Source organism: Oncorhynchus tshawytscha, linkage group LG20, assembly GCF_018296145.1.
Source record: "Oncorhynchus tshawytscha isolate Ot180627B linkage group LG20, Otsh_v2.0, whole genome shotgun sequence".
In the NCBI taxonomy this organism is placed as follows: Eukaryota; Metazoa; Chordata; class Actinopteri; order Salmoniformes; family Salmonidae; genus Oncorhynchus; species Oncorhynchus tshawytscha.
In genome coordinates, this window is record NC_056448.1 from 7,309,615 (window position 1) to 7,335,027 (window position 25,413).

General features: G+C 42.7%; 1 protein-coding gene across 2 annotated transcripts in view; it reads left to right on the forward strand.

Moving 5' to 3' along the window:
• LOC112214474 (proline-rich protein 36) overlaps window positions 1-25,190 on the forward strand; it is a 52,569-nt gene extending 27,379 nt beyond the window's left edge. For both annotated transcript variants that reach the window (XM_024373243.2, XM_042302112.1), the window contains exon 4: window positions 24,129-25,190. In XM_024373243.2, the coding sequence (XP_024229011.2) occupies window positions 24,129-24,330 (202 nt within the window). In that variant the 3' untranslated portion in view covers window positions 24,331-25,190. The remainder of the gene's footprint in view (window positions 1-24,128) is intronic.
• Window positions 25,191-25,413: the final 223 nt, after the last annotated feature.

A 25,413-nucleotide genomic window follows, 5' to 3' on the forward strand; every position in this document is an offset into this window, starting at 1 on the left:
TCCTTCATATCGTACTCAGTGAACTGCAGATAAGCGCTATAGAATGGCTGCTGAGGTTTTTTTTTCCCCATCTTGCTTTGCTGGCTTTTATCAGCTCATACACTGTGTGATAGCAATGGCTTTCATTCAGGTTCGTAGATTGTCCTCTGTCTGAGACTCCTTTAGTCCCGTGTGAACCTTTGACCTCGAATACGTTTCCAAAGTTTTGAAGCGCGTCAATGCACCCTTGAAGTGTAGAGTGTCTTGCGACTGCGGAAGAGAATAGCAGTCTCGGCTGGGTCTGTGGGGCGACGGGGGACGGGGGGACGGGGGGCGGAGGGTAGAATCACTGGAGTGAGGGTGGACTCGTAATGATCCATCTCATTGGTTTGAGATAAACATCCCCTGACAGCGCCTACCAACTCATCGCTCTCCTACACTGCACACACACATCATGACTCAACACACATCATGACTCAGCACTTTCCGCAGCAGAACTCCACTGATACAACCCTGGGTGACATTACTCGGCTCTCCGACACTGTACTGTCCTGTCCTCTGACTGATAATGCACCAGAGGAGAGGAGAGCTGGGTGGGGCAGAGAGGAGTAGCGAGACTGCATGTTGGTGGAAGAAGAGGTGGACTCTCCTTGCATCTCAATGTCTCTTTCACTCTCTCTCTCTCACTCCCCTCGCTCTCTTTCTCAGCATCTCTTTTCTCAACTCCTGACTGCCGTGTGCCGCAGTGAAATATTCATCTGCATTAAATATTCATCAACACGTTAAAAGATTTTAAAAAGTAATAATAGAGGTAAAAACCTCTCTCCTCAGGACCCGTCTGGTCGGTGTGTGAAGGATCGGAGCCAGAGGGCTGGACTGAGCTGTCCTTGTGACTGAGCGCTCTACGCTCTCTGCATGTTTAAAAACCTGAGAGGAATGACAGGAATTGATAGACTTTTACTGAATTAAATGAATTTTTAAAAGGACACGACTCACTCAAAGCATCAAGGTCTCGGTTCCTTGCCAGTTCCTGTGCTGTAATTAAAATGCAGTGTGTGAGTGTGAGTGTGTGTGTGCGTGCATGTGAGAGCACTGCTAAGTGTAGAATCTAGTAGAAACAAAGCACCGCATCTCCTTCTGTCACTCAAGAGTGCCTTTAGGGACATCAGCTGTGGTGCAAGGGACCTCTTTCCCTCATCTTATGACCTCCATAATGTGCTTCTGGCTGGCTGCAGAGCACCAGAGACCCAGAGTGCTACTATGGTTCCCGTGTTTTGGGTTCACATCTCTTTGTTGGCATCTCCCTCACTTCCTATGTGCGGAGCCTGAGTCGGAGCAGGGCTTGGCAACCACATTAAATGTTTCTCTGTCAAGGCGGATTGCCCATAGGATGTGACAGCTGGGTATTGTAGCGGATTGATCCTGAGAAATATGGTCTTTCATAGACGTCAGGGATGGCCACCTCCTTCATTAGGTTGGCTGTGTCACTTTCGCCTCCCGCTTCTCTGCTCCGTGGAATATACATTTCACAACTAAAGAGGGATGAGGGATGATGGGGGGGAAGCTCGGTGCATACTCAGAGGGAGGGGAAGGGGAAGAGAGGAGAGGGGGAAGAAGAGGAGAGGAAGCGAGAGTAAAGGAGAGGAGTAGAGTAGAGAAGAGATGAGGGGAAGGGAGGATAGCTGAAGGGAGACTACAGGAGGTGAGAGGAATGGTTACCATGTAGATGGGTTACTTATCGGTTTGTTTTCCACCTTGATATCAGAATGAATTAGAATCAAATATTTCCCTAGGCCCTGACAAATCAAAAACCTGCTTTACAATACAGCAGCGTAAAACACTATATTCTTCATCCTCTAGTCTCGTAGGTTATGCATTTAACCAACCTCACAGACACTTACTGACCAAGATGAACTTTATGTGTGACTACATCTCTGGGAGGAAGGCTTCTCACCCGGTGCCAACCCTAAGGTCATTCATTAAACATTGACAACAATGACGGTGCCTGAAATGATGGTAAACGGTAGTGAAAGTCGTGGCAGAATAGGAAATCACATTAGGCTTCAACAAATGAGAGAGAGAATGTTTGTGTCTGCGCGCACGCAGCACAAAGTCAAGACCAGAAAGGCAGAGAGTAAAGCTCTGACTGATAGACTGGTGGTGGGCATTCTGCAGAACTAGATGTGTAGGCATCAGGTTTTTCTAAAAAAGGGATTTGTCAGATTCTTCACACTGACCTTTCGCTAACTATCCTGTCAGGGATTTCCGACCCAGCGCGTCTGAGTTAGCAGCCTGTGGATGAAGCTGCTAATGGAGTAGATGGTGTGCGTATGTATGCGTGCATGTGTGTGCGCAACCGTGTGTGTGTGTGTGTGTGTGTGTGTGTGTGTGTGTGTGTGTGTGTGTGTGTGTGTGCAAAGGGCAGAGTCGGCTGTGCGCTGTGCTCCTAATGTAATCCATCTTTCCTTCGGAGGCATCCAGGCCATGAAGCAACAGGCAGCTCACAGGGAAGAGGTGAGAAAACACTGTAGGTTCACTTCCCATTCAGATGAATAACACAGGGATATAATGCTCAGCCAGCATGATCTAGCTGTTCACACACCGAGATACGCAACGCATTATAATTGAGTTACAGCATCTACAGACACCTTCAATTGAACTTAATGGCATACAATAACGCACACTGTGAGATATTATAATGTCACATGTTGTTATTGCATTAAACCAAGGATCCATAATCACATTAATATAATGGTGTATTTCATTGTAAAATTGCATTGTTGTACAGTATGTGTATGTATGTGAGTGCATGCGTTTATTTCTGAAAGTGGTTATGCTCCTTTGTGTGTGTGTGTTATTTGTGTGGGTGTGGGTATGTGAGTGTGGGTGGTGAAAGTCTGTTCACTGAGGGTGAGAGAGAGAGGGAGTGAGATATAGAGCCCTTCCCAGCTAGCACATTTGGTTCCTTGGAAGTTGTGGGAATGTACGTTTTTGGTTTCCCAATTGGTTCTGGGAACAAAGCCATGATAAAACAGAATTTTTTAAAAACATTCTGGGAACATGTTTCAATAAGACTTTTAATAACACCACTAGCTTAGCTGGGGTTAACTGTTTTTGAACTCCAAGCACAGATAGGACACATGGAAATTAATTTGCTTAGGCATTAATCATGCATTAATTCTGGCATGGCGTCAGTGAAATTCAAATCTATAACCTTTGTTCTCTATCCATGAAATTAGTCCACTGTGCCACCAGGTTGGTGTGTCTATGTCTAATTTCTTACAGTATGTCTGATATTTGTCTCAAACATTGTTCTCCCTGTTGCTGTCTTGGGTTGGACCAGGTTTCTCTTGAAAAATAGCTTTGATCCAAACCTGGATAAATAAAGGTTAAATATTTTTTTAGTAACTAATACAAAGCTGTTCATTTTTGTCTATTCAAACAGACCCCATTTCAAAGGAAACAAGCTCTCATTAAGATCAGGTATGGCCAATGAGTGGGCGTGGCCAAAACCCCTAAACACACTACAAGATAGAAGATAGAGAGAGTTTGTTGACGCTGAAAACGGAAATTATATGTTTTTAAATAACATTCTTAGAACGTTCTTTGAATGTTACTAATGTTTTCTTGTGGTTTTTATGGACAGTTTTCTTAATGTTCTGAGAACATGACTTTAAAAAGAACCATTAGGAAACCTGTAGGAAATGTTATGCTGAAGTACTGAAATTCCCACCTAAGAAACACATGGTTCTGAGAATGTTATATGCTAGCTGGGTATCCTTGCACCATTCACAGAACATTGTGGGAAGGTTGTATGCAAAATAACCATAGGACAACAACGCTCTCACCAAGCTCTAAGAAACCTATGGTTCTCAGAACATTGTGTGTTAGCTGAGTTGTTTATGTTGTGTTTGGCAATAATCACAGACACTGCTCATGCCAATAGTGAGGTATGGTTCTCAGAACGTTGTGTGCTAGCTGGGTTGTTTATGCTGTCTTCGGCAATAATCACAGATACTGCTCATGCCAATAGTGAGGTATGGTTCTCAGAACGCTGTGTGCTAGCTGGGTTGTTTATGCTGTCTTTGGCAATAATCACAGATACTGCTCATGCCAATAGTGAGGCCAGATGGTATCCATCCTTGTCATGCATGCCATCATGTCTTTGAAACAGTGAAGCGAGGGGAAAATCAAGAGTGGCGTCCAGAACAGGGATAAACTGCATAATGTGGCTGTGTCATATAAATACTAAATCACACTCATATTACACCCACACCTAATTTAGCCTAGCTAAACCGCTTACATTAGCACAATCCCCAATCTGCTGCCTCTATAGGAAATAACTAATATCTTAATATAAGAGGATGAATAGGCTATTTGGATGCAATATGAGAAGCATGGGTCTACTAGTCGAATAAAGTCAAACAAATCATGTAAGCTCAATACAGATGTATTCCCTTCTAATTTACATACATACATTCAATAACTAAAAATAGATTTTGTGTGCTTGCTTCAGCCGTCTAAAAGTATTTTTTATGGTGGTGAGAGCCTGGGAGAGGTATTAGATGCTGAAAAGAATCTGAAGTCTAAATATAGTAAGAATAGGTCTGATTGCTTTCTGTAAATTATTCAAGTGTGATTTCATTTCACTCTTCCTTTTACAAATCAATATTGCCCCTTTTGGACTGTAGCCTACCTAGTTCTCAGCATTCATTCCTCCCTTCCATCCCTTCGACAAAGCACCATTTTAAAAACACTGTGGTCACATTGATGTGCCCCTCAGCCGTCGGTGACTGCCGTCCGCTGTCAGTCGCCCGAGGATGTCAAATGTTGAGGAGCATTAAGTGTGTTCCTGCTCATTCCTCTCAACCTGTTCCCCATTTTCTGCATCTCTGCACACAGCTCAACTCCTCCTCCTCCCCCCTTCCTCAACCCTATGTCTGCCTCTTCCCTTGGGATCATCTTAACCTTCACACTCCGAAAATGTAAAAAGGCTAAAAAAAAAAAAGAACAAAAAAGGAAGCTCCACATGGTAGCTAAGAGTGTGTTCATGTGTGAGTGAATAGGAGAGACAGAAGGAGAGATCCTAAGTGATATTTACCTCTCTCTCTCTTACCCATTCCTCCATACCACCAGTGAAGTGTCTGTCACACCTCTCCCCCTGAAATATCCTCTGTATCCATCCACCCATTCATCCATCCATCAGCCTCTTCCGCTCCAGAAGCTATCAGTCAATAGCTCAGCAGCGCAGCAGTTAGTCTCAGACATACACAAGGGCATCTTGCATCTATTCCACCGCATGTGTGTGCTTTAGTATGTTAGGAGAATCCCATGAGGCTGCTGACTTAAAGCTGTATACTGAAAGTGCAGCCCCCCCCCCCCTTGTCTTAGTTCTACTTACTAAATGTGCAGTTTGAAAGGTCATATCTAATGCCACTGTCGTCCAGCAGCACTTGATAACATACTGTTGGAGAGTCTAAACAAAAAGGATAACAACCTACAAAAATTGCAACCCTGCGGATGCGGTCTCCTTTAGTAAAAAGAAAAACAACAAAACAAGACAGACAGAAAGAGAGAGCGCGGGATGGAGGAGGAGAAGAAGATAGGCCAGGAGAGTTGGAGAGGGGGCGGGGGGGAACAGAGGGACAGACAGAGGGAGGGACAGAGGGAGGGACAGAGGGAGGGACAGAGGGAGAGACAGAGGGAGAGTTGAAGCCCCTGAACCACTAGCACAATGATTTTCTGAATAGATTGACTGTTCAGTTTAGTTTCTCACTAAAATAAAATTACATTTTCTTTTAGCATATTAAGTTCGGGTTCCTTGGAGAGAACTACAAAGATACAGTATCTTGTTGCTGGTAAATGTGTAAGAAATTCTCCTCTCACTTGTATGGCAAATGCCGTAATAAGACAATAAGAGATGGCCATCCCCTGCTGTACTGTAACTGCTAGCTACTCCTAAATATGAATATAATATCAAATGTATGCCTTGAGACATGGGGAATCTCCCACCTGAGTCAAAAATTGCCTACGCGATGCCCCCTATCACCAAGCACAGATGGTGAGTATAACACTTTATGGCCTCTGTAATTTTACCATCTTTAATTTCATCTCCAATATATACAGTACATTCAGAAAGTATTTCACACCCCTTGACTTTTTCCATATTTTGTTGTGTTACAGCCAGAACTTAAAATTGATTTTATTTTATTTTTTATTTATTTTTAACACTGGCCTACATACAATGTCAAATTGGATTTATGTTTTTTCAAAATGTTTACAAATTCCGCAAAAATGAAAAGCTGAAATGTCTTGTGTCAATAAGTATTCAACCCCTTTGTTATGGCAAGCCTAAATAAGTTCAGGACAAAATAAATTGCTTAACAAGTCACATAAAAAGTTTCATGGACTTACTCTGTGTGCAATAATAGTGTTCAAATTATTTTTTTTATGACTGCCTCATCTCTATACCCCACACATACAATTATCAGTAAGCTCCCCGAGTCGAGCAGTGAATTTCAAACACAGATTCAACCACAAAGACCAGGGAGGTTTTCCAATGTCTCGCAAATAATTCAGTTTCCGGAGAGGAAGGACACCGCTCAGGGATTTTTCACCATGAGGCAGATGGGGACATTAAAACAGTTACAGAGTTTAATGGCTGTGACAGGAGAAAACAGAGGCTGGATCAACAACATTGTAGTTACACCACATAACTTACCTAATTGACAGTAAAAAGAAGGAAGCCTGTACGGAATACAAATATTCCAAAACATACATCCTGTTTGCAAACAAGGCACTAAAATAATACTGCAAAAAATGTGGCAAAGCAATTCACTTTTTGTCCTGATTATAAAGTGTGATGTTTGGGGCAAATCCAATACATTACTGAGTACCACTATCCATATTGTCAAGCAGTGGTGGTTGCATCATGTTATGGGTATGCTTGTAATCGTTAAGGACTAGAGAGTTTTTCAGGATAAAAAAATGTACAGAATGGAGCTAAGCACAGGCAAAATCCTAGAGGAAAACCTGGTTCCGTCTGCTTTCCACCAAAGACTTGGAGATAAGTTCACCTAAAACACAAGGCCAAATCTACAGTGGGGTTGCTTCCAAGAAAACATTGAATATTCTTGAATGGCTGAGTTACAGTTTTTACTTAAATCTGCTTGAAAATCTATGGCAAGACCTGAAAATGGTTGTCTAGCAATGATCAACAAACAGTTTGACAAAGCTTGAAGAATTTTGAAAAGAGTAATGGGGAAATGTTGCACAATCCAAGACATACCCAGGAAAACTCACAGCTGTAATTGCTGCCAAAGGTTCTTCTACAAAGTATTGACTCAGGGGTGTGAACACTTATGTAAATTAGATATTTCTGTATTTATTTTTCAATACATGTGCAAACATTTCAAAAAACATGTTTTCACTTTGTCATTATGGGGTATTGTGTTTTTTGAATTTGGAATAAGTCAAGGGGTATGAATACTTTCTGAAGGCACTATAAAATACAGGTAAACACCGAAATAAACATAGTGATCTGTGATTATAAAGGGGAAATGCTGATGCCATTTTGCTATCTAATCCACCAGAGCCCATTTTCATAGGACAAAATCATGTTTCATCCCAGACGATCTGACATTCACCTTGGTTGTCCCTTAATATAGTTGTGTTCTTGTGTTTACAGTATACCGTAAGACCTTGGGGTTAGGACAACTAGTGCGTTTGTGACCAGAAAGTTGCTGATCCAAGTCCCTGGTGGGATACGCTGTTGTGGTGCCCTTGAGCAAGGTCACTACTCGTCACCTTATTTGTTTTGTTTCAACATACAGTACTACCCAGCTGTGGAAACAAGCAAAAGTGAGGTCAGGCCACTCAGTAGGAATGGAATGGTTTGCTGCTAAAACCTTTTCGGTATTGAGGAACATTCCCATTTGGGGTGGGGGGGTCTCTTTGAGCCCATCTCTAGTCCCTATAGGTCTCTCCGGCTGTGGCTGTATTCACCTCAAAACCCCCTTCAAGAGAATCAAGAAAAATTCAGAAAACCGTCAAATATTGTCTTACACTATAAGATAACATCTTATAGTATATTCAAAAACTTTTTTACATAACGATATCTTCAGAAATTCTGTATATTCTGTATAGATGCATATCAGTGATACAATCCCATGTAAAGAATCCCATACCAATAATGTTCTCTAAGATCTCACAATCAGAATCTAGACTCACTCTGCAGTGAAGTATAATTTGCAACACAACCATTATTACTGAATTGTATGTACCCACACAGCTTTTCCGTAACCCTCAAGCTACCAAAATATTATACATACAGAGATTACCAACTGGGGTCATTTTGACCCCAAGAAGAAACTATTGGAAAAAGCAACAATCATAGCAAAATATCATCTTATTTCTTATCGAAACAACATTATACATGTAATGAATGTTATCTGATATAAAAATGACCAAAATATACTTTTATTTTTGCTTAACGAAAATATGCACTTTTCCTTCATATAATGTGCAGCATTCTTCCAAAGTACAATCCACATTAGTACTAAGACACTTATTTACCATCATTTGATTAGTATCATTTAGTTTTCAGAATTTTGAAGTAAATATTAATTGTCATATTTATGTGGTTAAAAACAACTGCCATTTAAAAGGGGCAGTATACAAACTTTTGAAATTGTATTGAAAAAAAGTTATTAAATTCACTTAAAAAGTGATCCTGGAAGACATTGACCAAAAAATATGTCTTCGCTTTCTTTATTAACCCGACAGCCAGTATTAGTTAGTGAAATAATGGGAGTCGTATAGGGGCTATGGGAGCATGCTTCAAAAAGCATGCCAAAATCTTCTATGTCACTTCAAAACTAAATGGTATAGCTCCCAAAATATCACAACAAGTTGCACATGTAGAATATTAGAGGATATTATAGGAATTCTGGTATTTGTATAACATTTCCAGTAGAATAATAATTTTTAGAACAATTTGTATCTTCATCGGGTAGCTAGTTTCTGTATTACAGTTCTACCAAGTATTCATACCAAGTATTCATACTACTGACATACCTTTATGAGCTGTTTTGAGTGAAACTAAGTGTGTATCTTAGGTCATTTAGATTTTTTTACATGGTCATAGCTATTTATGAGCAGTCATAATGGCGCCGGAGGGAACACTCTCCGACGTAGTCTCGTCAGGTATCCAGCAAGCCAGCCTCTATAGCACCATCTCTTCCTTCTTCGAGTATTGGGGATTTGGGCCTGGTCCGCAATAATCAATATGTCTTTCGCCTCCGACTCATTGAAATAGAAGTTCTCGTCCTAATGGAGGTTAGTGACTTAATTGTTCTGATGTGTAGAAGCCCTTTTCGGTCGTAGGAAATGATGGCAGAAACATAATGTACAAAAAAGTTACGATCAGCGCCAAAAAAGACACAAAGTTGCACAATTGGTCAGGAACCGCAATTGTGCAATTTTGTGTCTTTTTTGGCGCTGATCGTAACTTTTTTGTACATTATGTTTCTGCCATCATTTCCTACGACCGAAAAGGGCTTCTATTTTAGCGCCCGTCTACGCAGATGCTCGCTGACGCACACGAGCAGTGTGGGTGCAATGTTTGAATAACATGTATGTGTACATTTATTTTGTAACGCTTGCACAAGCGACGCGAGCAGTGTGGTCAGCATGTAACTCTATCCTCCTAATTCCTGCTTACAAGCAAATACTCAAACAGGAAGTACGCGCTCAATATGGAAATGGTCCGATGAAGCGGATGCTAAGCTACAGGACTGTTTCGCTAGCACAGACTAGAATATGTTCTGGGGTTTACCACATCAGTCACCAGCTTCATTAATAAGTGCATTGACGACATTGTCTCCACGGTGACCGTACGTACATATCCCAACCAGAAGCCATGGATTTCAGGCAACATCCGCACTGAGCTAAAGGCTAGAGCTGCAACTTAATGAGCGGGACACTAATCCAGACGCTTATACGAAATACTGCTACGCCCGCTTATGAACCATCAAACAGGTAAAGTGTCAATACAGGACCAAGGTCGAATCCTACTACACCGGCTCTGATGCTCGTCGGATGTGGCAGGGCTTGCAAACTTGAAAAGAAAAGGAGAGCCACACACTCCAGGAGCTCAGATGCAATAATTTTATAACCAACGTTTCAACATCCAAGCTTTCGTCTTCAGGGTATATTGACAAGCACTGCGGGTCACTAGTTTATATGGTTTGAAAGGACACACAAAGGTGTCTGTAATCAGGGCTGGCTGTGACTTGGTTGATTTACAGAAATAAATAGAACACAACAATCACAAGAATGGCTTCAGATCAAACTTTAAGTTTAGACCGAAGGGAGCAAGGGTCTTTAAATAAGAAATCCAGGCGGCCTCTCGTTTTAATAATAAATTGTCACGGTCACCCTCTCCTCGCGCTTAGTTTTGCCCACATAATTTTTACCAAGGAAGGGTTATCAGATAAATAACTGACTTAGTGGAGCATGTGGTAACACCTTTGATTTGGATCTGTTTCCTTGTTTGGGGGTGTTTTGAATGATCTACATTTGTAAGTGCCAGGGCATTTAGTGCAGCCATTACACTTGTAGTCTCCATCTGGTGGAGACACAAGAAGACGTTGTGTGGGAGTATTTGGGGTTGGTAAAGCAGAGTTTACCAAGGGCTTGCAAACTGGATTACAAAGGGAAACCTGGCCGCGAGCTGTCCAGTGATGCAAGCCCAGACAAGCTAAATACTTCTATGCGTGCTTCGAGACTAGCAACACTGAACTATGCATGAGGGCACCAGCTGTTCCGGACGACTGTGTGATCACGCTCTCCGTAGCCAATAAAACCTTTAAACAGGTTAGCATTCACAAGGCCACAGGGCCAGATGGATTACTAGGATGTGTACTCAGAGCATGCACTGACCAGCTGGCAAGTGTCTTCACTGACATTTTCAACCTCTCCCTGACCCAGTCTGTAATACCTACATGTTTTAAGCAGTTTGTTTTACTCACTGCTCTAGCACACTCTGCTAACCCTGATGTCCTTGCTGTGTCTGAATCCTGGCTCAGGAAGGCCACCAAAAATTCAGAGATTTCCATACCCAACTATAACATCTTCCGTCAAGATAGAACTGCTAAAGGGGGAGGAGTTGCAGTCTACTGCAGAGATAGCCTGCAAAGTAATGTCATACTTTTCAGGTCCATACCCAAACAGTTCGAACTACTAATTTTGAAAATTACTCTCTCCAGAAATAAGTCTCTCACTGTTGCCGCCTGCTACCGACCCCCCTCAGCTCCCAGCTGTGCCCTGGACACCATTTGTGAATTGATCGCCCCCCATCTAGCCTCAGAGTTTGTTCTGTTAGGTGACCTAAACTGGGATAAGCTTAACACCCCGCCAGTCCTACAATCTAAGCTAGATGCCCTCAATCTCACACAAATCATCAAGGAACCCACCAGGTACAACCCTAACTCTGTAAACAAGGGCACCCTCATAGACGTCATCCTGACCAACTGGCCCTCCAAATACACCTCCGCTGTCTTCAACCAGGATCTCAGCGATCACTGCCTCATTGCCTGTATCCCCTACGGAGCCGCAGTCAAACGACCACCCCTCATCACTGTCAAACGCTCCCTAAAACACTTCTGTGAGCAGGCCTTTCTAATCGACCTGGCCCGGGTATCCTGGAAGGACATTGACCTCATCCCGTCAGTTGAGGATGCCTGGTCATTCTTTCAAAGTAACTTCCTTACCATTTTAGATAAGCATGCTCCGTTCAAAAAATGCAGAACTAAGAACAGATACAGTCCTTGGTTCACCCCAGACCTGACTGCCCTCGACCAGCACAAAAACATCCTGTGGCGGACTGCAATAGCATCGAATAGTCCCCGGGATATGCAACTGTTCAGGGAAGTCCGGAACCAATACACGCAGTCAGTCAGGAAAGCTAAGGCCAGCTTCTTCAGGCAGAAGTTTGCATCCTGTAGCTCCAACTCCAAAAAGTTCTGGGACACTGTGAAGTCCATGGAGAACAAGAGCACCTCCTCCCAGCTGCCCACTGCACTGAGGCTAGGTAACACGGTCACCACCGATAAATCCATGATTATCGAAAACTTCAATAAGCATTTCTCAACGGCTGGCCATGCCTTCCGCCTGGCTACTCCAACCTCGGCCAACAGCTCTGCCCCCCGGCAGCTCCTCGCCCAAGCCTCTCCAGGTTCTCCTTTACCCAAATCCAGATAGCAGATGTTCTGAAAGAGCTGCAAAACCTGGACCCGTACAAATCAGCTGGGCTTGACAATCTGGACCCCTATTTCTGAAACTTTCCGCCGCCATTGTCGCAACCCCTATTACCAGCCTGTTCAACCTCTCTTTCATATCGTCTGAGATCCCCAAGGATTGGAAAGCTGCCGCAGTCATCCCCCTCTTCAAAGGGGGAGACACCCTGGACCCAAACTGTTACAGACCTATATCCATCCTGCCCTGCCTATCTAAGGTCTTCGAAAGCCAAGTCAACAAACAGGTCACTGACCATCTCGAATCCCACCGTACCTTCTCCGCTGTGCAATCTGGTTTCCAAGCCGGTCACGGGTGCACCTCAGCAACACTCAAGGTACTAAACGATATCATAACCGCCATCGATAAAAGACAGTACTGTGCAGCCGTCTTCATTGACCTTGCCAAGGCTTTCGACTCTGTCAATCACCATATTCTTATCGGCAGACTCAGTAGCCTCGGTTTTTCGGATGACTGCCTTGCCTGGTTCACCAATTACTTTGCAGACAGAGTTCAGTGTGTCAAATCGGAGGGCATGCTGTCCGGTCCTCTGGCAGTCTCTATGGGGGTGCCACAGGGTTCAATTCTCGGGCCGACTCTTTTCTCTGTATATATCAATGACGTTGCTCTTGCTGCGGGCGATTCCCTGATCCACCTCTACGCAGACGACACCATTCTATATACTTTCGGCCCGTCATTGGACACTGTGCTATCTAACCTCCAAACAAGCTTCAATGCCATACAACACTCCTTCCGTGGCCTCCAACTGCTCTTAAACGCTAGTAAAACCAAATGCATGCTTTTCAACCGATCGCTGCCTGCACCCGCATGCCCGACTAGCATCACCACCCTGGATGGTTCCGACCTTGAATATGTGGACATCTATAAGTACCTAGGTGTCTGGCTAGACTGCAAACTCTCCTTCCAGACTCATATCAAACATCTCCAATCGAAAATCAAATCAAGAGTCGGCTTTCTATTCCGCAACAAAGCCTCTTTCACTCACGCCGCCAAGCTTACCCTAGTAAAACTGACTATCCTTCCGATCCTCGACTTCGGCGATGTCATCTACAAAATGGCTTCCAACACTCTACTCAGCAAACTGGATGCAGTCTATCACAGTGCCATCCGTTTTGTCACTAAAGCACCTTATACCACCCACCACTGCGACCTGTATGCTCTGGTCGGCTGGCCCTCGTTACATATTCGTCGCCAGACCCACTGGCTCCAGGTCATCTACAAGTCCATGCTAGGTAAAGCTCCGCCTTATCTCAGTTCACTGGTCACGATGGCAACACCCATCCGTAGCACGCGCTCCAGCAGGTGTATCTCACTGATCATCCCTAAAGCCAACACCTCATTTGGCCGCCTTTCGTTCCAGTACTCTGCTGCCTGTGACTGGAACGAATTGCAAAATCGCTGAAGTTGGAGACTTTTATCTCCCTCACCAACTTCAAACATCAGCTATCTGAGCAGCTAACCGATCGCTGCTGCTGTACATAGTCTATTGGTAAATAGCCCACCCATTTTCACCTACCTCATCCCCATACTGTTTTTATTTATTTACTTGCTCTTTTGCACACCAATATCTCTACCTGTACATGACCATCTGATCATTTATCACTCCAGTGTTAATCTGCAAAATTGTAATTATTCGCCTACCTCCTCATGCCTTTTGCACACATTGTATATAGACTCCCCCCTTTGTTTTCTACTGTGTTATTGACTTGTTTATTGTTTACTCCATGTGTAACTCTGTGTTGTCTGCTCACACTGCTATGCTTTATCTTGGCCAGGTCGCAGTTGCAAATGAGAACTTGTTCTCAACTGGCCTACCTGGTTAAATAAAGGTGAAATAAATAAATAAAAAGACCACCATAGTCCCTGTTCCCAAGGTAACCTGCCGAAATGATTGTCGCCCTGCAGCACTCACAGCCGTAATTATGAATTGCTGTGAAAGGCTGGTCATAACACACAACACCATCATTGCAGACACCCTGGACCCACTACAATTCCGATTCCGCCCCAACAGATCCACAGATGACGCAATTTCAATTGCACTTCACACTGCCCTCTCCCACTTAGACAAGAAGGGAAATAACTATGTGAGAATGCTGTTCATAAATGTCAGTTCAGCGTTCAACACCAGAGTCCCCTCCAAGCTTATCACCAAGCTCGGGTACTCTCTCTGCAACTGGAGGGACTCAACTCAACACGGGGGCCCATAAGGGGTGCGTGCTTAGTCCCCTCCTGTACTCCCTGTTCACCATAACTGTGTGGCCACGCACGACTCCAACACCATCATCAAGTTTGCTGCTGACATGATGGTGGTAGGCCTGATCACTGAAGCGATGAGACAGCCTATAGGGAGGAGGTCAGAGACTTGGCAGTGTGGTGCAAGGACAACAACCTCTCCCTCAATGTCAGTAAGACCAAGGAGCTGATTGTGGACTACAGGAGAAAGAGGAAAGAACACGCCTCCATCCACATCGACGGAGCTGTAGTGGAGCGGGTCGAGAGCTTCAAGTTCCTTGGCATCCACATCACCAAGGACTTAACATGGTCCATATACACAGTCGTGAAGAGGGCACAACAGCGCCTGAAAAGATTTGGCATGGGCTCTCGGATCCTCAAAAAGTTCTACAGCTGCGCCATCGAGAGCATCTTGATTGGCTGCTTCAGCACTTTGTATGGCAAATGCACCACCTTCAACCTCAAAGCGCTACAGAGGGTGGTGCGGACGGCCCAGTACATCACTGGGGCCAAGCTCCCTGCCATCCAGGACCTCTATATCAGGTGTTGCAAATGTTACCAGAGCATCAGTTCTTGGACTAACAGGGGTGAAGAGGGGGTGTGAGGGGATTGCTGTGGATTTATTTAAGATACTCTTTGAAGAGGTAGGGTTTCAGATGTTTTCAGACAATGGGCAGGGACTCTGCTGTCCTAGCTTCAGGGGGAAGCTGATTCCACCATTGGGGTGCCAGGACAGAGAAGAGCTTGGACTGGGCAGAGCTGGACCTGACCTCCTGTCGACATCCAAGCTGAGATAACTGCCAGGCAGGAGAAAAGTAGTTGAGTGTCATCCACATTGCAATGATAAGTGAGACCGTGTGAGGATGTGATAGACCATTGTAGTTCTAGTGAGGAGCAATGCATTTTGAAGACATCATGAATTAATCAAACAGGCCTGGTTGCCGGGTTGCCGCTCACACAGAGACAGAACCAACAGGGACACATGTATAACATAATGCGACCAGCAAAACAAATCACACTGTTTACACAACCTATGGTAGCCTGACACCACTATCACACCAGGGGAAAGGGGGTGCCAAGTCAGTTGCACAATTGAATTCATTCAACCAAACTGTATCTTCCGCATTTAACCCAACCCCTCACCTCTCTGAATCAGAGAGGTGAATGGGGCTTGCTCCTGTTTCTAGTTCCTGTTTTCTAGTTTTCCCAGTTTTGACCTCTGCCTGCCCTGACCCTGAGACTGCCTGCCATTCTGTACCTCGAATTTGGGTCTTCTCTAAAACGTGACACAACTATTTCATTTCCAAAATGAAATGAACATACCAGCAATTACTTCCCATTGCAAATATATTTTATCACGTTCATCACACTAACCAGTGATCTAAAGTTTAAATTCAACAACGTTACACAGTCATTATTTTCAAAGACCATTGTAAGTATTTCGCCTCTATGGCCTATTTATTGCCTACCTTCCTAGTCTTCTACATTTGCACACACTGTACATAGATTTTTCTTTCTTTTTTTCTAATGTATTATTGACCGTACGTTTGTTTATGTATAACTCTGTGTTGTTGTTTTTGTCGCACTGCTTTGCTTTATCTTGACGAGGTCACAGTTGTAAATGAGAATTTGTTCTCAACTGGCCTACCTGGTTAAATAAAGGTGAAAAAAAGAAAGAAAGAATTAGCTTGCAAGCAAGCTGCAACAAAAAAAACAGTGCCACTCACCAAACGGCGATAATTTGTTTGAAAGAAGTTTGAAAGTTAATCTTAAAAAGGGTGATATTAAAAAATGATCAACAACATCCACGTTGAAGTTAATAACAGCTGCGGAAGCCACCGTCACCATTGTCACACTACTACAACACAAGCTAGCTAACATTACAAGCGTTAGCATGGGAAAAGTACAGCTTGCACCACTGATTATTTGCTCTCGTGCTCTCACACGTGACTTATTTTGAATGGTTCCATCCATTACAAGTCAAAATGTGATTGGTTCATTCCACTCTCACTGCACAATTCTGATTTAATATAATTAAATGGTAAAGGCCTTCTTTCCAGCTTCTGGAGGGCTAGCCAATGGCTGAGCTAGCTAGGTTTTTCTATCCAGAGACCACAAGAGAAGAAGAAAAAATGATTAGACATTAACCCTTCTCTTTCCAACACAAACTGAAGATTAAATCAAAATATCATTCAAATGATTGTAAAGAGGAAATAGAAATGTGAACTAAATGTTATTTAGAAAATATATATTTTTATATACAGTTGAAGTTTACATACACTTAGGTTGGAGGTATTAAAACTATTTTTTCAACCACTCCACAAATTTCGTTAACAAACTATAGTTATGGAAAGTTTGTGCATGATTACAAGTCATTTTTCCAACAATTGTTTACAGACAGATTATTTCACTTATAATTCACTGTATCACAATTCCAGTGAGTCAGAAAATAACATACAATAAGTTAAAATTCCCAAAAATAATGTAATGGCTTTAGAAGCCTCTGATTGGCTAATTGACATCATTTGTGTCAATTGGAGGTGTACATGTGGATGTATTTTAAGGCCTACCGTCAAACTCAGTGCCTCTTTGCTTGTCATCATGGGAAAATCAAAAGAAATCAGCCAAGACCTCCACAAGTCTGGTTCATCCTTGGGAACAATTTCCAAACCCCTGAAGATACCACGTTCATCTGTACAAACAATATTACGCAAGTATAAACACCATGGGACCACACAGCCATTATACCGCTCAGGAAGGAGACGCGTTCTGTCTCCTAGAGATGAACGTACTTTGTTGCAAAAGACCTTGTGAAGATGCTGGAGGAAACAGGTACAAAAGTATCTATATCCACAGTAAAACAAGTCCTATATCGACAACCTGAAAGGCCGCTCAGCAAGGTAGAAGCCACTGCTCCAAAACCGCCGGTTTGCAACTGTACATGGGGACAAAGATCGTACTTTTTGGATAAATGTCCCATACTTTCAAGAATCTACAATCTAAAATATATTTTGATTTGTTTTACTATTTTTTGGTTACTACTTTATTCCTTATGTGTAATTTCATATTTTGATGAAGAAAAACCCTTGAATGAGTAGGTGTGTCCAATCCTTTGACTGGTACTGTATGTATAATTTATAAATCAAAAAATGGATTGTCCCTTTAAGTCTATCAAAAGTGTGCGAGTTTGAGCATCTGTCCATTAGGCCTATGGATTTTTTTTTTAATCGGCAAAATCCTCACTTTTATTCCATAAGCTTTTATCTGCACTATGCAACTGTTGCAAGAGCACATTTTTCACTGGCTGTCCACTGGTTTCAAAAACAATGATCGATAGGCAGTTTAAACTTCTTGAATGCAACCATTATTGGGTTCAAATACACATTTAGACTTGTGAACAGCCATCCACAACAAACACAACCCTTAAGGCGCAAATAGCTAAATGAGAGAGCAGCTGTATGATTCACATCAATGCGCTATGTAGATATCAATAATACGTGATATCCGTATCGCAGTAGACTACACCACTACTGTCATCCTTACCTCCAAGCGTTTATTTAAATTGGATAATCTTTGGATGCCGACAGCAGTCGCACAATTGGAAGACATAGCTTGGACTGTTGCCTACAAAAGCCTATTCCTGCTCTTTTCCCAGGATCCATCAAACACATTTGGTGTGTGTCATCATATTGGTCTCTGACTTCTGGTCAGACTCGCTCAGGTCGAACAAACTTAAACTTGCGCCTTTTTTCAATGCTGATTTGAATGTAATTGAGAAAACAGAAAAGTGTCAAAGATATTATTTTGCAAACGTTCTTTCAGAATTTAAAAGTAATTCTCGAATGAATCTAGTTTTTCAAAAGTATCGGTGATCTGATTACAATATTTTTGCTGGTAACTTAACAGATAAAAGTGACCGTTTTTTAAAAACATTTACATGTAACAGATTGCATGTAAACGGATTACATGTCATCCTTTACTCCCCAAACCTGCCCACTGGGAACTGGTACTCCCTGTATATAGCTCAGTGGCGGTCGGTGCCATTTAAAATGTGGGACGCCAATTTTTTTTATTTTTATGAGCATGGCCTTATTTCTATTACAGCATATTGGATGACTGTCATTCACATTCCATTCACCCAGCTCAATGTAACATCGATAGGTTTTAAGATACTACATGAAACTCTAATTTTCCCTGTACCCATCATGAGGTTGCTACAACCTAATCTATGAATGAAAGTTTACAACGTAGGTGCACAGGTCAAAAGAAACATTTGAGTAATCAAGGTGACAGACAGTGACACATTCAATACCGCCTTGCACACTCTTGCCTGCATCTACCTGATCTAGGGTGTAATCTTTAGTCCAACAGTTGCAAACAAGAGTTTCTATTGGACAAATTCAGGTATGTTTATCCCTGTTTTGTTCCGTTTGCTTCCGTTTAAGAGGGCTTCCACCATTTTAATGTAGTCAACTGGATGGGACTTCCAAATTCATTGGCTGATCCCTCCTGGTGACCCGGTTAGAGTCATGTCCCACTGGGTCATCAGGAGGGATCAGCCAATCGTGAAGAAGAAAACGGATTACTTCTTATTGGAGATAGCCTCAATGGTTCTGCCCATGCTATCACATGCACTTTAATGGCACAGGTACAAAGATGAGTCCTCTATCTATCTCTATGGGAAAACACTGTCATATCCAGGATGGAATGTCATGCACTCCAATCCTCCTGCCACCTGCACATAAATGGAAGGGACTTCCTCACCCACTGGAGACAGAGCCTCACCCAAAGAGCTGTGCATGTCAGTGTGTGGTTAGACAGACAAATCCTTAGATTTGTCCAAATGGACAAATAGAATGCCATTCTAGTTCTGGTTAGACACCTAAAGTTGTACTCTACAAACTTCTACACACAACGTATTATTATTTATTAGCTAAGTCTAGGCTGTATAAGCACATCAATATGATATTTATAGCAGAACATTTGTGTCATTGTAATCTCAACACACTCATTGATTGTCGTTGTTAAATGTATCTACACTCAAGCTAGGTGATATTTGTGCAATGTCCACATGTAGCCTACACCTGTTGTAGAGATATTAGTAGTTCTGGGATTTGTCCCCCGGGAAAGATCTAACAGCGGACATAAGGAGAGATGAGACAAAACTAGCCAGTTATAGAATATTGTGTTGTAGCACAGCTGAGCTGAGTCAAGACCGGCATTCAAGTCAACTCTTCAAGTCATGGCCGTTGAGCATTGATGAAAAACAAGACCAAATCAGGAAGTGCAGTCGCCCTTTAATATTATGACCAGAGAAACCTGGATTTGCCTTAGAAATACTTTTCAGAGAATATGTGTTGATTCGGAGTGTATTGCAGGTCAATCAATTATTTATTACAATTGGCAGATTTTATATACCATCAGTACATTTTTATGTGCACAGAAATAAGGTAATTTAGTTTTTTTTTTACAAAGTCATAAGATACTGTACGTGGTATAGCAAAGTACAATCTTAGGTGAGTACATGGGGCGCAATATACAGTGGCTTGCGAAAGTATTCACCCGCTTGGCATTTTTTTCTATTTTGTTACCTTACAACCTGGAATTAAAATTGATTTGTTGTATCATTTGATTTACACAACATGCCTACCACTTTGGGAGATGCAAAATATGTTTTATTGTGAAACAAACAAGAAATAAGACCAAAAAATGAAAACTTGAGCGTGAATAGCTATTCACCCCTCCCCCCAAAGTCAATACTTTGTAGAGACACCTTTTGCAGCAATAGAGACATACCTCAAGAGCACGTCTCTTGAGGTATGTCTCTATAAGCTTGGCACATCTAGCCAGTGGGATTTTTGCCCATTCTTCAAGGCAAAACTGCTCCAGCTCCTTCAAGTTGGATGTGTTCTGCTGGTGTACAGCAGTCTTTAAGTCATATCAGAATCTCAATTGGATTGAGGTCTGGGCTTAAACTAGACCATTCCAAGACATTTCAATGTTTCCCTTTAAACCCCTCGAGTATTGCTTTAGCAGTATGCTTAGGGTCATTGTCCTGCTGGAAGGTGAACCTCCTCCCCAGTCTCAAATCTCTTGAAGACTGAAACAGGTTTCCCTCAAGAATTTACCTGTATGTAGCCATATCCATCATTCCTTCAATTCTGACCAGTTTCCCAGTCCCTGCTGATGAAAAACATCCCCACAGCATGATGCTGCCACCACCATGCTTCACTGTGGGGATGTACTTCTCAGGGTGATGAGAGGTGTTGGGTTTGCGCCAGACATAACATTTCCCTTGATGGTCAAAAAGCTCAATTTTAGTCTCATCTGACCAGAGTACCTTCTTCCATATATTTGAGGAGTCTCCCACATGCCTTTTGGCGAACACCAAACGTGTTGGCTCATTCTTTTCTTAAGCAATGTATTTTTTCTGACAAACTCTACATAAAGCCCAGTTCTGTGGAGTGTACGGCTTAAAGTGGTCCTATGGACAGATAGGACCAATCTCCGCTGTGGAGCTTTGCAGTTCCTTCAGGGTCATCTTTGGTCTTTTTTTTGCCTCTCTGATTAATGCCCTCCTTGCCTGGTCCGTGGGTTTTGTTGGGTGACACCCTCTTTGCAGGTTTGTTTTGGTGCCATATTCTTTCCATTTTTTAATAATGGATTTAATGGTGCACCGTGGGATGTTCAAAGTTTCAGATTTTTTTAAATAATCCAACCCTGATGTGTACTTCTCCACAACTTTGTCCCTGACCTGTTTGGAGAGCTCCTTGGTCTTCATGGTGCTGCTTACTTGGTGGTGCCCCTTGCTTAGTTGTGTTGCAGACTCTGGGGCCTTTCAGAACAGGTGTATGTCTACTGAGATCATGTGATAGATCATGTGACACTTAAATAAAGTCCACCTGTGTGCAATGTAACTAATTATGTGACTTCTGAAGGTAATTGGTTGCACCAGATCTTATTTAAGGGCTTCATAGCAAAGGGGGTGAATACATATGCATATACATATGTATATGCATGCACCACTTTTCCGTTGTACATTTTTTTTGAATTTTTTGAAACAAGTATTTTTTTTCATTTCACCTCACCAGTTTGGACTATTTTGTGTATGCCCATTACATGAAATCCAAATAAAAACCCATTTAAATTACAGGTTGTAATGCAATAGGCAAAATGCCAAGGGGGATGAATACTTTTGCAAGGCACTGTATCTCTGCAGATGAGCTGTCTATCTGATCACAATCACTGATACTGGTCCCCCTCCACCTTCTGGCTGTATATGGATAACTTGTAATATGTTTACATAAAAAAACATAGATTCCAAAAAATATGATAGTAATTTATCAAATTACTATAGGCCGAAATAGGTGTTTTTGGCTGCGGTCAAAATGACCCAAAAGGACTCACTAAACTAAGTCCACACAAAACAATAATTTAGATTTGTTAAGAACAAGTTGATTGACAGTCATGAAAAAAAAATAAGAATTGAATAAACCACATTTGGGCTAAGATCAAAATTATGCCTCTTGTGTCAAATTGACCCCAGTCTGTAGCTTGAGGGTTAAAACATCTTTTAGGAGAGCACATCAGTAGCACAGCAAAGGGGTAGGAGTGTATGTGTGTGCTTGCATGCACGGTGTGTGTGTGTGTGTGTGTGTGTGTGTGTTGTGTTTGGTGCCACAGCACAGTAGTCACTAAGTAGGCTTCTTGATGCTCGATGCTAGCTGAGATAATTAAGGTTGAGGGCGGACAGCTCCCTCCAGTGCCTATCGAGCGTTGATCACGCTGGGGCCACAGACTGGGGCTTTTCATTTACACAGCAGGAACATAGGACATCTCACTGGGGAACTCTGGTGGGATGCTGTCTTGGGATAGTGGTGGCACGTACAGAGGGGCATGTTTGTGTGTGTGTGTGTGTGTGTGTGTTGGGATGGGGCAGGCTACTCAGCTAGTGTTTGAGGCTGTCTCACCACAATTTAAGCGCTGCTGGAGTTGGTCTGTGTTTTTATCTGAAGCTTTTAGCAGTCAGTCACACAGCAGTCCCCTATGCTTCCATGGATAGACTCTTTACATTTTAGAGCGAAAAGAGGTTTGGTTTTGAAGTGACTTTTCCCCACCTTCTGTACAGTGGTATACCTTCTTCTACAGTAGTATACAGTGGGGATGGATGAAATCCTCTTTGAGATACTCTGTCTGTACTTTTGCCTGCCTTTTGTCCATTACTCTACCTGCCTGTGTCTGTCTGAGTGCCTAAATTCTTGAGTGTTCTTGTGCGTTTGAATAACTGAAGTGGCTGGTGAGCGAGCGACTATATGTGTGTGTGTGTGTGTGTGTGTGTGTGTGTGTGTGTGTGTGTGTGTGGGAGGCTAAGCCGGATGTCTAGTATGAATTGAGAAGAATATGAAGCTCCTGATACATCTCATTGTTCTGCTGTTGAAGCTCAGGGTCCTGCTGTTGTGTCTCGCCCTCTGCATCTCTCTATCCCACTCATTCGCTCTCTCTCTCTCTCCTCCCACTGAAAGAGGGAGGAGTGATGCTGTGATGAGAAACTCCACCTAACTAGGACACTCACTGCATAATCAGAAAGAACAGCAAGCAGCAAAGTAAAAAAATATAAAATATGCTTGCAGGGGGAGGCACAATTCAGTTTACTGAACGTGTAGCTGCAGGTAAATACGATCCTTATAGACTTTTCTTTATCTATGATGTGTTTATTTATTAATGCCTCACCTGAATAGCTTATAGACTGTGGAGGGGGTGCATCAGCATTTAAACCTGACTCTACTCCTACATACTAGGCCCTAAAGCTATACAGTCACCACCGAATCAGCATCTTAGCTGCCTTTTTATTTTTCTTCCTTTTTCTCTTGATTTTTCTACCCCTCTTTTGGTTTATTCACACTATGGAGCCAAGCTGAACCAAGCCGAGCCAGGCTGTACTGTGCTGACTTCCTTACTCATCCACCATAGTTGTTGGAACCAAGCAGGAAAGGACAATGGATGTGTTCGTAAATTGCCTCCAGAGTGCGCTCTGGAGTGTTCATAGACTCAGAGCATTGTCAGATTGTCTGTTCATAAATTCAGAGCTTTTCACTCTCAGAGCAGTCAGACCACACACTGGACGCTCTGGGTGAAGAGTAGGGTTGATCCTAGCATTCTGATCACACAATGGCAGTCAAGCACCGACGCTAACTGGCTAAAGCTGGCTAGCTTGTTAGCTACATCCAGACATACAGTAAATGAGAGAAGACTTTACTCTGAACATTTGACTTACCTTAGCAGAGCTGGTTCGACTGTTTTCATGTTATCTAGAGGGCCAGTGACTTTAACTGTTTTACTGGCAAGAATTGAATTGAGTTTTTTTATGTTTACTGAAACCTGTCATAACAACCAGGTGTAGGTTGTTTGTACATGCATCAATTATTCTGAGCTCTGGGACTCTCAAACCAGAGCTCAGTAATATCGGAGTAGATTGCAAGAGTGAATTTATGAACGCACCCAATGTGAAAAGAAAATATCAAAGCCAGTATAGTACAGTTCAGGTTGACATGATAGTGAGAGGCGGGTATTTGTGACTTAATCATTCTGTCTCTTCTCTGCAGTGTGGAGCATGACTTCCGGCTGCAGGAGGGGGCAGTAACCCGCACGTGGCGGGTAGGAGACCCTCCAGAGGGCTCCCCCCTAGCCGCTGTGACCCCCCAGCCCACCACGCCACACCGCCAGGACTCACCCCTGCCGGTGACACCGGCACGCCCCCCTCACAGCGGCAAGAAGAGCCGGAAGAAGTGCTTTTGGTTCTTGTGAATTTTAAAAAGAGGAAGAGTAGGGAAGGACACCATGAATTAGGACACTCCTTCTAAAGACTGCGGAGGACTGAGTGGTAGTGTGTGGAGTGTGGGGCCCAGATATGGAAGGAGAGAGAAAGATAAAAACGGACGCTCAAAACAAGTGTTAGAAGAAGCAGCAAACAAGAGGGAAAATAAATGAAAAAATTGAAAAAAAAGTGAGGTATAAAAGAGATATTAAAGAGGTATGACGGCAGTTAAAGGACCTGGAAGACCCCTAGTGTGGTGATGAATGGAATCTGTTTTGATCCTGACGTGTTTGAACTGTATAGAGTGGAGAGTGGAACATGCATGTGTTGGCGTAAGCCCCGAAATGCCTCTTCAGCACCTGAGATCAGTTGTTCGTGCGGGGAGGGATGCACTGTAAAATGTGCTGAAGTCTTCTGAAAAACTTGACCTACCTGGTAGGGGCAATTATAGAAATGAAAGTGTAGAAGATGAAAAAGGTAAGGAGAAAAGAAAGGATAGGGAAGTGACTAAGTATAAAAGGCTAGGGAGTCAAAATGAGAGGAAAAGAATGAGTGTACAGAGAGAAGAGAGGAAGGATCCATCCTCATCACTAATGGACAAATGAGGGTCAGAACACCAGCTTTTATATCCAGAGATGTTTCAGCCAATCAATTATTATGATGACCCTTATTTCAAACTTTTAATAGAATTGATCATTCAAAAACTACACACACAAGGTCAGGCTGAGAAATGCACCACAAGAAAAAGTGAGGGTAAAAAAAAGACTAAAGTGTACATAAAACAGAGTGATCTACTGCTTGAATTGCTATATTTCAGATACGGATTACTGGTCTATAAACTATTTTACCACAATTTGTTTGCTTTATGTCCTTTATGCTCTCATTGACTTTTAACAGGATGAACACAAGTATATAGCACCTATAGCACTAGTACTCACTTTATTGCAATGGAAAAGTATGCGCTGGGTGGCATATATTATGAGGGAATAATCACTTCAACTTTAGTAAGACTGTGGTCGTGACACAATGGTGTTTCAACGAACAACTGTTCTGCATGCCAATACATCGATTGG